The 15,183-nt window shown below is 45.8% G+C and overlaps 1 protein-coding gene across 2 annotated transcripts in view; it reads left to right on the forward strand.

Annotated features, from left to right (window-relative positions):
• Positions 1–454: 454 nt before the first annotated feature.
• USP13 (ubiquitin specific peptidase 13) overlaps positions 455–15,183 on the forward strand; it is a 123,287-nt gene continuing 108,558 nt past the window's right edge. For both annotated transcript variants that reach the window (XM_060767467.2, XM_060767468.2), the window contains exon 1: positions 455–778. In XM_060767467.2, coding sequence (XP_060623450.2) covers positions 614–778 — 165 coding nt within the window. In that variant the 5' untranslated portion in view covers positions 455–613. The remainder of the gene's footprint in view (positions 779–15,183) is intronic.

Genomic DNA, 15,183 nt, shown 5'->3' on the forward strand with positions numbered 1-15,183 from the left:
TTTACTCCAGATACAGAGTCTTGATCTGGACTGCCCACAATGAGAATAAAGGGAGGGATCTGTAGTCAATGGATGGTGCTTTGAAGTCAAGACTGAACACAGTTTGATCTCAATACAGAACCTTACCTCTGGATGTGTGTGAACCAGTAACATTGGGAAACAAGCTTCAGGGATAAATACAATTGACCTCATTGGACCTTCAAACGAATAAATGTTAGTAGGAATATGAATATCAAGCAGGCATGGGCAAACTTAGGCCCTCCAGGTGTTTTGGACTTCAATTCTCACAATTCCTATCAGTCCATAGGCTCATGAGGTCTCTTCCAACTCTGGTTGCCCAGGAACGCACCCTTCCCCAGGAATGAGCCTGGGAGTGACTGGCGAGGCTTCCTCTGAGCATGTGCAGAGTGCCTCTCCCTTCCTCCTCCCTCGGGGGCCAGGAGGCAGGCTCCGAGGGCGTGGCTGGAGGAGCCTTGGCGCTTCTCTCTGGGCAGCTGCGGCTCCCTCCGTCTTCCGCCGGGTTAAAGATAGCCTCCCTCCCTCCTCCTCCTCCTCCTGCTTCTCGTCCGGCCAGGAGGGCTTTCTCTCTCTCTCTCTCTGTCTCTGTGGGGCGATGGAGCGGGCGGCACTGTTGGGGTCCGGGCGGGAGGCAGCGGTGGGCCCGGAGATCGCGGGGGACGTGGGCGAGCTCCTGGTGCCCTACATGCCCACCGTCCGGGTGCCCAAGACCGGGGACCGCGTCTACAAGGCCGAGTGCGCCTTCTCCTACGACTCGCCGGTGAGTCCCTTCCTCCCTTCCTTGCCTCCTTTGGGCTGTGGGTCCCTTGCCTTTTTCCAGAGACCCCCTCCCTCCCTTGACACTTGCTTCCAGGCCTTGGCGGGGCCACCCATTCCCCTTTCCAGGGGGTCGCATGGTACTTTCTCCTAGGACTGTCTCTCCTAATTGGCTTTTGAGAAGTGTTTGGGGTCTGGGAAAGATTTCTGCAGAGAGATCCCTTGCACATGGGTCTCACCACATTTAGCTTTTCTTTCCTTGGCTTTGCATGTTCTCTTTAGTGCTTTTGCTGTGAGTTTTCCGGGCTGTCTGGCCATGTTCCAGAAGCATTCTCTCCCCACGTTTCGCCCACACCAATGGCAAGCATCCTCAGAGGTTGTGAGGTCTGTTGGAAACTAGGCAAGTGGGGTTTATCTCTTGAGTGCTCTTGCTGTGAGTTCTTCGGGCTGTCTGGCCATGATCCAGAAGCATTCTCTCCCCACGTTTCGCCCACTCCAATGGCAAGCATCCTCAGAGGTTGTGAGGTCTGTTGGAAACTAGGCAAGTGGGGTTTATTTCTTTAGTGCTTTTGCTGTGAGTTTTCTGGGCTGTCTGGTCATGTTCCAGAAGCATTCTCTCCCCACGTTTTGCCCACAGCAATGGCAAGCATCCTCAGAGGTTGTGAGGTCTGTTGGAAACTAGGCAAGTGGGGTTTATCTCTTTAGTGCTTTTGCTGTGAGTTTTCTGGGCTGTCTGGCCATGTTCCAGAAGCATTCTCTCCCCACGTTTCGCCCACACCAATGGCAAGCATCCTCAGAGGTTGTGAGGTCTGTTGGAAACTAGGCAAGTGGGGTTTATCTCTTGAGTGCTTTTGCTGTGAGTTTTCTGGGCTGTGTGGCCATGTTCTAGAAGCATTCTCTCCCCACGTTTCGCCCACGCCAATGGCAAGCATCCTCAGAGGTTGTGAGTTCTGTTGGAAACTAGGCAAGTGGGGTTTATCTCTTTAGTGCTTTTGCTGTGAGTTTTCTGGGCTGTCTGGCCATGTTCCAGAAGCATTCTCTCCCCACGTTTCACCCACACCAATGGCAAGCATCCTCAGAGGTTGTGAGGTCTGTTGGAAACTAGGCAAGTGGGGTTTATCTCTTTAGTGCTTTTGCTGTGAGTTTTCCGGGCTGTCTGGCCATGTTCCAGAAGCATTCTCTCCCCACGTTTCGCCCACACGAATGGCAAGCATCCTCAGAGGTTGTGAGGTCTGTTGGAAACTAGGCAAGTGGGGTTTATCTCTTTAGTGCTTTTGCTGTGAGTTTTCTGGGCTGTGTGGCCATGTTCTAGAAGCATTCTCTTCCCACGTTTTGCCCACAGCAATGGCAAGCATCCTCAGAGGTTGTGAGGTCTGTTGGAAACTAGGCAAGTGGGGTTTATCTCTTTAGTGCTTTTGCTGTGAGTTTTCTGGGCTGTCTGGCCATGTTCCAGAAGCATTCTCTCCCCACGTTTCGCCCACACCAATGGCAAGCATCCTCAGAGGTTGTGAGGTCTGTTGGAAACTAGGCAAGTGGGGTTTATCTCTTTAGTGCTTTTGCTGTGAGTTTTCTGGGCTGTGTGGCCATGTTCTAGAAGCATTCTCTTCCCACGTTTTGCCCACAGCAATGGCAAGCATCCTCAGAGGTTGTGAGGTCTGTTGGAAACTAGGCAAGTGGGGTTTATCTCTTTAGTGCTTTTGCTGTGAGTTTTCTGGGCTGTCTGGCCATGTTCCAGAAGCATTCTCTCCCCACGTTTCGCCCACACCAATGGCAAGCATCCTCAGAGGTTGTGAGGTCTGTTGGAAACTAGGCAAGTGGGGTTTATCTCTTTAGTGCTTTTGCTGTGCGTTTTCTGGGCTGTCTGGCCATGTTCTAGAAGCATTCTCTCCCCACGTTTCGCCCACAGCAATGGCAAGCATCCTCAGAGGTTGTGAGGTCTGTTGGAAACTAGGCAAGTGGGGTTTATCTCTTTAGTGCTTTTGCTGTGAGTTTTCTGGGCTGTCTGGCCATGTTCCAGAAGCATTCTCTCCCCACGTTTCGCCCACAGCAATGGCAAGCATCCTCAGAGGTTGTGAGGTCTGTTGGAAACTAGGCAAGTGGGGTTTATCTCTTTAGTGCTTTTGCTGTGAGTTTTCTGGGCTGTCTGGCCATGTTCCAGAAGCATTCTCTCCCCACGTTTCGCCCACACCAATGGCAAGCATCCTCAGAGGTTGTGAGGTCTGTTGGAAACTAGGCAAGTGGGGTTTATCTCTTTAGTGCTTTTGCTGTGCGTTTTCTGGGCTGTCTGGCCATGTTCTAGAAGCATTCTCTCCCCACGTTTCGCCCACACGAATGGCAAGCATCCTCAGAGGTTGTGAGGTCTGTTGGAAACTAGGCAAGTGGGGTTTATCTCTTTAGTGCTTTTGCTGTGAGTTTTCTGGGCTGTGTGGCCATGTTCTAGAAGCATTCTCTTCCCACGTTTTGCCCACAGCAATGGCAAGCATCCTCAGAGGTTGTGAGGTCTGTTGGAAACTAGGCAAGTGGGGTTTATCTCTTTAGTGCTTTTGCTGTGAGTTTTCTGGGCTGTCTGGCCATGTTCCAGAAGCATTCTCTCCCCACGTTTCGCCCACACGAATGGCAAGCATCCTCAGAGGTTGTGAGGTCTGTTGGAAACTAGGCAAGTGGGGTTTATCTCTTTAGTGCTTTTGCTGTGAGTTTTCTGGGCTGTGTGGCCATGTTCTAGAAGCATTCTCTTCCCACGTTTTGCCCACAGCAATGGCAAGCATCCTCAGAGGTTGTGAGGTCTGTTGGAAACTAGGCAAGTGGGGTTTATCTCTTTAGTGCTTTTGCTGTGAGGTTTCTGGGCTGTCTGGCCATGTTCCAGAAGCATTCTCTCCCCACGTTTCGCCCACACCAATGGCAAGCATCCTCAGAGGTTGTGAGGTCTGTTGGAAACTAGGCAAGTGGGGTTTATCTCTTTAGTGCTTTTGCTGTGCGTTTTCTGGGCTGTCTGGCCATGTTCTAGAAGCATTCTCTCCCCACGTTTCGCCCACAGCAATGGCAAGCATCCTCAGAGGTTGTGAGGTCTGTTGGAAACTAGGCAAGTGGGGTTTATCTCTTTAGTGCTTTTGCTGTGAGTTTTCTGGGCTGTCTGGCCATGTTCCAGAAGCATTCTCTCCCCACGTTTCGCCCACAGCAATGGCAAGCATCCTCAGAGGTTGTGAGGTCTGTTGGAAACTAGGCAAGTGGGGTTTATCTCTTTAGTGCTTTTGCTGTGAGTTTTCTGGGCTGTCTGGCCATGTTCCAGAAGCATTCTCTCCCCACGTTTCGCCCACACCAATGGCAAGCATCCTCAGAGGTTGTGAGGTCTGTTGGAAACTAGGCAAGTGGGGTTTATCTCTTTAGTGCTTTTGCTGTGCGTTTTCTGGGCTGTCTGGCCATGTTCTAGAAGCATTCTCTCCCCACGTTTCGCCCACAGCAATGGCAAGCATCCTCAGAGGTTGTGAGGTCTGTTGGAAACTAGGCAAGTGGGGTTTATCTCTTTAGTGCTTTTGCTGTGAGTTTTCTGGGCTGTCTGGCCATGTTCCAGAAGCATTCTCTCCCCACGTTTTGCCCACAGCAATGGCAAGCATCCTCAGAGGTTGTGAGGTCTGTTGGAAACTAGGCAAGTGGGGTTTATCTCTTTAGTGCTTTTGCTGTGAGTTTTCCGGGCTGTCTGACCATGTTCCAGAAGCATTCTCTCCCCACGTTTCGCCCACACCAGTGGCAAGCATCCTCAGAGGTTGTGAGGTCTGTTGGAAACTAGGCAAGTGGGGTTTATCTCTTGGGTGCTTTTGCTGTGAGTTCTCTGGGCTGTGTGGCCATGTTCCAGAAGCATTCTCTCTCCACGTTTCGCCCACACCAATGGCAAGCATCCTCAGAGGTTGTGAGGTCTGTTGGAAACTAGGCAAGTGGGGTTTATCTCTTTAGTGCTTTTGCTGTGAGTTTTCTGGGCTGTGTGGCCATGTTCTAGAAGCATTCTCTTCCCACGTTTTGCCCACAGCAATGGCAAGCATCCTCAGAGGTTGTGAGGTCTGTTGGAAACTAGGCAAGTGGGGTTTATCTCTTTAGTGCTTTTGCTGTGAGTTTTCTGGGCTGTCTGGCCATGTTCCAGAAGCATTCTCTCCCCACGTTTCGCCCACACCAATGGCAAGCATCCTCAGAGGTTGTGAGGTCTGTTGGAAACTAGGCAAGTGGGGTTTATCTCTTTAGTGCTTTTGCTGTGCGTTTTCTGGGCTGTCTGGCCATGTTCTAGAAGCATTCTCTCCCCACGTTTCGCCCACAGCAATGGCAAGCATCCTCAGAGGTTGTGAGGTCTGTTGGAAACTAGGCAAGTGGGGTTTATCTCTTTAGTGCTTTTGCTGTGAGTTTTCTGGGCTGTCTGGCCATGTTCCAGAAGCATTCTCTCCCCACGTTTTGCCCACAGCAATGGCAAGCATCCTCAGAGGTTGTGAGGTCTGTTGGAAACTAGGCAAGTGGGGTTTATCTCTTTAGTGCTTTTGCTGTGAGTTTTCCGGGCTGTCTGACCATGTTCCAGAAGCATTCTCTCCCCACGTTTCGCCCACACCAGTGGCAAGCATCCTCAGAGGTTGTGAGGTCTGTTGGAAACTAGGCAAGTGGGGTTTATCTCTTGAGTGCTTTTGCTGTGAGTTCTCTGGGCTGTGTGGCCATGTTCCAGAAGCATTCTCTCCCCACGTTTCGCCCACACCAATGGCAAGCATCCTCAGAGGTTGTGAGGTCTGTTGGAAACTAGGCAAGCGGGGTTTATATATATCTGTGGAATAATGTCCAGGGTGAGAGAAAGAACTCATGTCTGCGTGAGGCAGGTGTGAATGTTACAATTTATTGTCGAAGGCTTTCATGGCTGGAATCACTAGGTTCTTGTGGGTTTTTTCGGGCGATATGGCCATGTTCTAGAGGCATTTTCTCCTGACGTTTCGCCTGCATCTATGGCAAGCATCCTCAGAGGTAGTGAGGTCTTCTTATTACTTTCTTTTTCTTTTTCTTTTTCTCATTACTTTCTTTTTCTTTTCTTTTCTTGAAAAGAAAGTAATGAGAAGACCTCACTACCTCTGAGGATGCTTGCCATAGATGCAGGCAAAACACCAGGAGAAAATGCCTCTAGAACATGGTCATATAGCCCGAAAAACCCCACAAGAACCTCATGTTACAATTGGCCACCTTGACTAGCATTGAATGGCCTTGCAGCTTCAAAGTCGGGCTGGTTGCAGCCTGGGGAAATCCTTTATTGGGAGGTGTTAGCTGGCCCTTCGTAGAATATCAAGCCTGCAAACTTTGTGTTTCGTTTGTTTGTTTGTTTGCTTTAATGCAATACAACTGTTTTGGTTTGCTCCTAACACGATAAATAATAAATAAATAAGCTGGCCCTGATTGATCTAGTGTCTAGATTTAGGGAAGTCATGCTCTCCCTCTATTCTGCTTTGGTTAGACCACACCTGGAATATTGTATCCAATTCTGGGCACCACAATTCAAGAGAGATATTGACAAGCTGGAATGTGTCCAGAGGAGGGCGACTAAAATGATCAAGGGTCTGCAGAACAAGCCCTATGAGGAGCGGCTTAAGGATCTGGGCATGTTTAGCCTGAAGAAGAGAAGGCTGAGAGGAGATATGATAGCCATGTATAAATATGTGAGAGGAAGCCACAGGGAAGAGGGAGCAAGCTTGTTTTCTGCTTCCTTGGAGACTAGGACACGGAACAATGGCTTCAAACTACAAGAGAGGAGATTCCATCTGAACATGAGGAAGAACTTCCTGACTGTGAGAGCCGTTCAGCAGTGGAACTCTCTGCCCCGGAGTGTGGTGGAGGCTCCTTCTTTGGAAGCTTTTAAACAGAGGCTGGATGGCCATCTGTCGGTGGTGATTTGAATGCAATATTCCTGCTTCTTGGCAGGGGGTTGGACTGGATGGCCCGTGAGGTCTCTTTCAACTCTTTGATTCTATGATTTTATGATTCTTGTCTGGAATTCCCCTGTTTTTTTTTTTTAGTGTTGCTCTTTATTTCCTGTTCTGATTTTGGAATTTTTAAAATACTCGTAGCTAGATTTTGTTCATGGCCAGAATAATTGGGTTGTTGTGAGTTTTCCGGGCTGTCTGGCCATGTTCCAGAAGCATTCTCTCCCAACATTTCGCCCACACCAATGGCAGGCATCCTCAGAGATTGTGAGGTCTTTTGGAAACTTGGCAAGTGGGGTTTATATATCTTTGGAATGCCCAGGGTGGAAGAAAAATACTTGTCTGCTAGAGGAAAGCATGAATGTCACAATTGGCCTCTTAAATAACATTGTAGCTTCAAAGCCTGGCGGATTGCTGCCTGGGGATGTTAGCTGACCTTGATTGATTCTTGTCTGGAATTCCCTTGTTTTTTAAGTCTTGCTCTTTATTTACTGTCCTAATATTAGAGTTTTTAAATACTGGTAGCCAGATTTTGTTCATTTTCATGGTTTCCTCTTTTCTTTGGAAATTGCCCACGTGCTTGTGGATTTCAATGGCTTCTCTGTGTCATCTGACATGTTCAACAACACATAATTAAGGCAGATTCGGAAATTAAAAACTATTGAGTTCCAGGATAAAAAGCTTTCTAAACCATATCCGGTTGTGTTGTCAAAGGCTTTCATGGCCAGAATCATTGGGTTGCTGTGAATTTTCTGGACTGTCTGGCTATGTTCCAGCAGCATTCTCTCCTGACACTTCATCCACATCTATGGTAGGCATCTTCAGAGGTTGTGAAGTCTGTTGGAAACTAGGCAAGTGGGGTTTATATATCTTTGGAATGCCTAGGGTGGGAGAAAGAACTCTTGTCTGCTAGAGGCAAGCATGACTGTCACAATTGGCCCCTTAATTACCATAATTACCATAATTAATTACCATAATTAATTAACATAATTAACAAGTGGCCTTGAAGCTCCAAAGACTGGCTGATTGCTGCCTGGGGGATGTTAGCTGGCCCCGATTGATTATTGCCTTTTTTAGTCTTGCTCTTTATTTACTGTCCTGATTTTAGAGGGTTTTTTTGTTCCTTTTCATGGTTTCCTCCTCTCTGTTGAGATTGCCCACATGCTTGTGGATTTCAATGGCTTCTCTGTGTAGTCTGATATGGTAGTTGTAGAGTGGTCCAGCATTTCTGTGTTCTCAAATAATATGCTGTAAATAATATATCAGCAATTCAAATCTGTGGAGAACAGGTTGAGCTCCCTCTGTCAGCTCCAGCTTCCAATGCGGGGACATGAGAAAAGCCTCCCACAAGGATGGTGAAACATCAAAACATCCGGGCGTCCCCTGGGAAACGTTCTTGGAGACGGCCAATTTTCTCACACCAGAAGCAACTTGCAGTTTCTCAAGTCACTCCTGACACACACACAAAATCGGCGTGGGTATATCTACCTGCCTCTCCTGAGTAGACCAATCAATTGATCTAAGACAGTGGTTCTCAACCTGTGGGTCCCCAGGTGATTTGGCCTACAGCTCCCAGAAATCCCAGCCAGTTTACCAGGATTTCTGGGAGTTGAAGGCTAAAACATCTGGGGACCCACAGGTTGAGCACCACTGATCTAAGAAATCCCATGTGGTTCTTTATAGTGGTTTGAGTATTAGCCAAGGAGTCTGGGAGATAAGAGCTCAATTCCTTGCTCAATCATGGAAAAGTTTTGGGTGACCTTGGTCAAGTCACAGACTCTCAGCCTAAAAGAAAGGTAATAGCAGGCCTCCAAACACAGATTGTCAATATCACTTTGTAAGGTTACCATAAGACAATGTTAACCTGAAGGCAGTCACTTGCTGTGATGTTTCAGCAACATTCAGTGCCATAGTGTCCCTTGTAACACCATCTGGCTGGTGTGGTGGTCAAAAGATAGACTGGATTATTTATTTTGTTATTTCAGTGCTTATATCCCACCCTATAGCTGTGCATTTCAGAACAATCTTCTATATAAATAAAAACGTAATGTTCGTTTGTGGGATTAACATAACACAAAAACCACTGGACGAATTGACACCAAATTTGGACACAAGACACCTATCAGGCCAACGAGTGACCATCACTCATAAAAACACAGAAAAACACAGGAGAAGAGACGTAAAAAGCCAAAAAATAAAAATACATTACAACACATGTGCAAAACCACATATATACACATATACACAAATGCACATACATATATATACACACAAAACATATACACAGACATGGCCACAGCAACACATGGCAGGGGATGGCTAGTCTATATAAATAAAAATGCAGTGTTCATTTGTGGGATTAACATAACCCCAAAACCACTGGGAAATTGACACCAAATTTGGACGCAAGACACCTATCAGGCCAATGAGTGATCATCACTCATAAAACACAGCAGAAGGGACTTAAAAAGCAAGAAGATGCTACAACGCATGTGCTAAAACGACTCCCCCTGGCAAACAAAACACACTAGCATATCCACACTCTCTTCCAGACTACAGCTCCCAGCATCCACTAGACCAGGCCCTTTAGGAGAGGAGAATGATCCAAATGCACTGCTTGCAAACTGCAAGCTTTCTTCTCTTTGGATTTCTTTGAGAGCATCCCAATCCCTGCATATTTCCCATTTCCTATTCCTGGACTGCAACTCCCAGCAATCATCTAGATCAGTGGTTCTCAACCTTCCTAATGCCATGACCCCTTAATACGCTTCCTCATGCTATGGTGACCCCCAACCATAAAATTGCTTTCATTGTTACTTCATACTGTCATTTTGCTGCTGTTATGAATAGTAATGTAAATACCTAATATGCAGGATGTATTTTCATATACTGGACCAAATTTGGCACAAAGACCCAATACACCCAAATTTAAATACTGGTGTGATTGGGGGAGGGTATTGATTTTGTCCTGTGGGAGTTGTAGTTGCTGGGATTTATAGTTAACCTACAATCAAAGAGCATTCTGAACTCCACCAATGATGGAATTGAATCAAACTTGACACACAGAACTCCCATGACCAAGAGAAAATACTGGAAGGGTTTGGTGGGCATTGACCTTGAGTTTTGGGAGTTGTAGTTCACCTACATCCAGAGAGCACTGTGGACTCAAACAATTATGGATCTAAACCAATCTTGGCACGGATTCTCAATATGCCCAAATGTAAACACTAATGGGGTTTGGGAAAAATAGACCTTGACATTTGGGAGTTGTAGTTGCTGGGATTTATAGTTCACCTACAATCAAAGAGCATTCTGAACCCTGCCAACAATTGAATTGGGCCAAACTTCCCACACAGAACCTCCACGACCAATAGAAAATACTGTGTTTTCTTGTGGTCTTTGGTGACCCCTCTGACACCCCCTCACGACCCCTCCAGGGGTCCCGACCCCCAGGTTGAGAAACACTGATCTAGATAGATATATTAGATAGAGATAGGCAGGTAGGTATGTAGGTAGGTAGGTAGGTAGATCAGGAGGACTGCTGGGAGTTGCAGTCCAAGAATAGTTAGAGAAGGAAGAAAAGGGAGTGAGAGAAAGGGAAAAATGGAAGAGGAAGAGAAGGAAGGAGAGAAAGAAAGGAGGAGAGAAAGAGGGAGGGAAGGTTGGCAACAGCAACAGCTAGTCTATATAAATAAAAATGTAATGTTTAATATATTATCGAAGGCTTTCATGGCTGGAATCACTGGGTTGCAGTAGAGATGATACAGTGTTCTAATAATAATAAAAGCTGACAAGATATGAGAATTTAAAGATCGAACTGCAAAGACTCTGGCACAAGCCAGTGGTCCCAGAGATGATCAGCACACTGGGTTCAGTGCCTAAAGACCTTGACCTGCACTTAAACACAATCGGCGCTGACAAGATTACCATCTGCCAACTGCAAAAGGCCACTTTACTGGGATCTGCACGCATTATTTGCCGATACATCACACAGTCCTACATACTTGGGGAAGTGTCCGATGTGTGATCCAATACAAAAGCCAGCAGAGTGTCTGCTGTGTACTCATCTTGTTGTGTTTCTAATAATAATAATAATAATAATAATAATAATAATAATAGAAACAACTGGAAAAGCTGACACGGTATCAGGATTTAAAGATCGAACTGCAAAGACTCTGGCACAAGCCAGTCAAGGTGGTCCCAGTGGTGATCGGCACACTGGGTGCAGTGCCTAAAGACCTTGGCCTTCACTTAAACACAATTGGTGCTGACAAAATTACCATCTGCCAGCTGCAAAAGGCCATCCTACTGGGATCTGCATACATTATTCACCGATACATCACACAGTCCTAGATACTTGGGAAGTGTCTGGCATGTGATCCAATACAACAGCCAGTAGAGTGACCTTGTTTGCTGTGTACTAATCTTGTTATGTTTCTAATAATAATAATAATAATAATAATAATAATAATCTTTATTTATATCCCGCCACCATTTCCCTGAAGGGATTTGGGGCGACTTAAAAGGCACTCCAGGGTGCTCATATAACATACAACAGGTAAAAAGGTACAAAACTATAAAACAAGTCACATTACATTATAACAACCCCCGTCAACATATGTAGCATGAAGTCAAAATACTACAATTTTAAAACAACAGTGGACAAAACTAACTGCCATCAATTCACAAGGTGCCAAGTGTCAGCTTCATATGGATGCATTCAACCTACTGAAGGTCAAAGGCCTGTCTGAACATCCATGTTTTCAGGTTGGAAAGGAAGGATTGAAGGGTGGGGACTAATCTGATCTCTGGGTTGTTGTAGGTTTTTTCAGGCTATATGGCCATGTTCTAGAGGCATTCTCTCCTGACGTTTCACCTGCATCTATGGCAAGCATCCTCAGAGGTAATGAGCCCGAAAAAACTTACAACAACCCAGTGATTCCGGCCACGAAAGCCTTCGATAATACATTAATCTAATCTCTTTTGGGAGGGTATTATTGGATATCAATCTGCAAGATTGCTTTCAATGGCTGGAAATATTGCCTGATACTATATTCCCTCCCACCCAAATGGGAAATAAAACCCTTATCTAATTTCTATGGGCAAACCTGCTTCCAAATACAGCTTGGATGGATGTGTATGTTTCTGCATTTAGGAGTTGCTGAAATTAGCAACATAGAAGTGTCTCTTTGGTGAGAGGATGATGTGCCACTGCTAGCTAGGATTTCCGGATGTGTCCCCTGGTTTATTACATGGCAGAATACAAGCTGCTTGGGATTGTTGGGGATAAAGTTGTCGATTCTCCTTTTAAAATTGAACCATACAAGCCTTTCTAGTTTAACTGAAACCCAAGACAGCCAAACGGCACTGAATGAGTTTTGTCCTCTTTAGATTGTTTTTCTTTCAACTTGCACTTGTCTGACTTTGATGCTCCTTTATTTTGAAATCCTGATTTATAGCTGGCTTTTGTCGCTGAGCAGAAGTGGCACGCTGCTGGTTGGTTTCATGTAGACCCTGCGTTGTTCATCCCTGAGGGATTTTGAAATGACTGATGAGGCGGAGATTTTGTGTTTCATTCTCTGGTGTTCCTTGCTAACCTTCTGGTGATCGCTCTGTGATTAGACACAGCAATCTGTGTCGTGCTCTTTTCACCAGAAAGGGAGCAGTTCATGGGCTCAGTATTATTATTAAACGCAGGTGCATGCGCAAGATCAGTGTTTGCACTCAGTTTTTATTGTATGTAATTACTCCCTGGTTGCTCATTTATATTCATGTGTAGTCCCACATGCATCCTATTTATCCTGACCGAACTGAACTGTACTTTGCAAAAGTGATTTTAGTCAGAGAAAGGGTTATGTAGTCCATGTCTTTTCTGTCACGTGCTGTACTTTTCTCCAGCGTATCTTTCCGAACGTATCTCCCTCTACGTCCCACCCCGGAATTTGAGACCATCTGAGGAGGCCCTGCTCTCGACCCCACCACTATCACAAGTGAGGCTGGTGGGGACGAGGAGCAGGGCCTTCTCAGTGGTGGCCCCCCACCTGTGGAACTCACTCCTGGGGGAAATCAGGGCATCAACATCCCTCCTTGCCTTCAGGAGGAAGGTAAAGACATGGCTATGGGACTAGGACTTTGGGCATCCTGACAATTAGATATGGAAACCAGATGAATAGGACCGACAATGTGCGGAAAGTAGAACCTAAACTATGAGTCTGTTAAATGCCGACCAGCAATGAGGTTTGTATTGCTTTTATTGTTTTAATTGCTTTTACGGGTTTTATGGCTGCTTTGCCGATCATAATGATTGTTTATGTTAATTGTTATCATTGCTGTAATTGCTGCCGTTACTGATGTTATGTTTTTGTTGTCATGTAATGCGGGCATCAAATTGTGCCTTGCTTGTGTAAGCCGCCCTGAGTCCCCCCCAGGGTGAGAAGGGCGGGGTATAAGCGACCGTAATAAATAATAATAAATAAATATAGGACGTATACTTTAAACCCAGTGGGAAGCCAGGGGGCCTCAAAGAGAGGTTCTCAGGGATTTTTCTAAAGTGATGGTCTTTAGAGTCTTTAATGATGCAACAAAGTCTTTATTATGGAACAAACAACAAATCTTCAATGTTTCAAACAACACTTCAAGGCTTTCTTAGTCTAGTCCTCAATGGGCTGGTACCTGACTTTGATTAACTGAACCTTTTCTGTAGGAAAAACCCTTTTTAACCTCTCCCAGGCTGCTTTCTATCTATGCCTCATCGGTGTGGGACCTACTACCGATTCCAAATGCATCTGGGTATCGAGTAGACCTACCAGCCGAGGCTTGAAGATATTTCAGCTGGAGTTCTGTGGATCTGTAATGCTGTTCTCCCATCAAGAATTCTTAGAAACTTCAGGGCTGTTCCCTCTGATGCTGTGAGACTGAGAGGCTATGAGCTCTCAGCCAGAGCTTTTGGGACCTTTCTCCTGGAATTTCTGCTTCTGTATCCCCGGATGTTACTTTCCCCCTGGATGGTTTGTTCCCCTGGATACTCTTGAGAAAGGAAGCTTTTCTACGGGACGAGCTGGTCTACGTCCTATAGCTTAGCTACCTTGTGTGAGACTGCCCAAAAATGGCTCCTTTCCCTCCCAGAGCCCAGAACAAGGGGCGGAACCAAAGCTTAATCATGATGGACAGGAGGCCTGTCCTATGACTGCAAAACAGATAACAGAAAGAAAATAAAGTTGGAGCTCCAGGTACAACTGTACTAGCACAATGTCCATACATCCCTGTAGCAGTCTAGTCTGGGGACTGAGAAAGGGAGGACATGGTTGGGTTTTTTGTGTGTGAACATAAATACATTTTAAAATAGAAAAACATGGGTGAAATGAAAACAAATACAGTTCCAATCTAATCCTGGTTTTTCTATGCAATTTTTTATTTGTCCCCTGATTTCTAGTTTGCATGAGAACCTACAGCCACAGTGGGTCTGCCATATTTAGGTACGGGACCTTCCATTGTTATGAAAAACACACACAAATGTTTGCATTCCATGTTATTAAATGGCAACGAAATGAATACATGCACCTCAATGTGTCCACAATTATGTTGTTAACATTTACTGATATGGCCCACTTGCTAGAAATTGTGGATCTGGAAGAGGCATGATGCACCACTTTGAAAACAAGTGTAGCAACCCGCCTTTATTCATTCTGACCTCATGTAAAGATGACTGGGTTAGAGATATTAAAAGACAGGGCTTCTGTGTTAAGCATTCATGAATTCCGATCTCATCTTCACACGCAAAGCAGGTGAATATAGCACTGAACGAAACATGCCAAATAATTACAGGATGTCTCAAACCTACACCTGTTGATAGGCACTATAAGCAGCTGGCATTGCCCCCCTCTCCCGATGTGCGATGGAAAGTTGCCACTAAATGTGAGAGAAATAAGGTTGAACATTGTGAAAGCCACCCAGTGCATGGATATCAGCCTCCTCCCAGTACACTCAAATCAAGGGAAAGCTTCATGAGAACCACCATTCCACTTAATGTTCCCTCAGCAACAGCAAAAGTATCCTTATGGGTGGCTAAACTAGGAAATCCCACTTGGTTGGCCCCCCCATGAGGGTCTTCCTTCAGAGGCAAACCAAAAATGGGCAAGTTGGAAGTCCCTGAACAGACTCAGATGTGGACTGGGCAGATCAAAAGATAACCTGGCAAAATGGCTCTACCAAGAAGAATCCCCCACCTTGTGCAACTGTGAAGCAGATCAAACAACTCCACATCTGTATGCTTGTCCATCCATGTCCTGCCTCATGCACAGAGGAAGAATTGTTCAGAGTTACAGACAATGCCGTCACTGTTGCCCGTTTTGGGTCTAAAATTATGTAGCCGCTTGTGCTTCCTTTATTTTATCAGTTTTATACATATATATGCAATATATGAAACTAAATAATAAGAATCTTCTTCTCTAGGCACATCTGTCTAGTACTTTCTTTA

This window comes from Anolis sagrei, chromosome 3 (genome assembly GCF_037176765.1).
Source record: "Anolis sagrei isolate rAnoSag1 chromosome 3, rAnoSag1.mat, whole genome shotgun sequence".
Lineage (NCBI taxonomy): Eukaryota > Metazoa > Chordata > Lepidosauria > Squamata > Dactyloidae > Anolis > Anolis sagrei.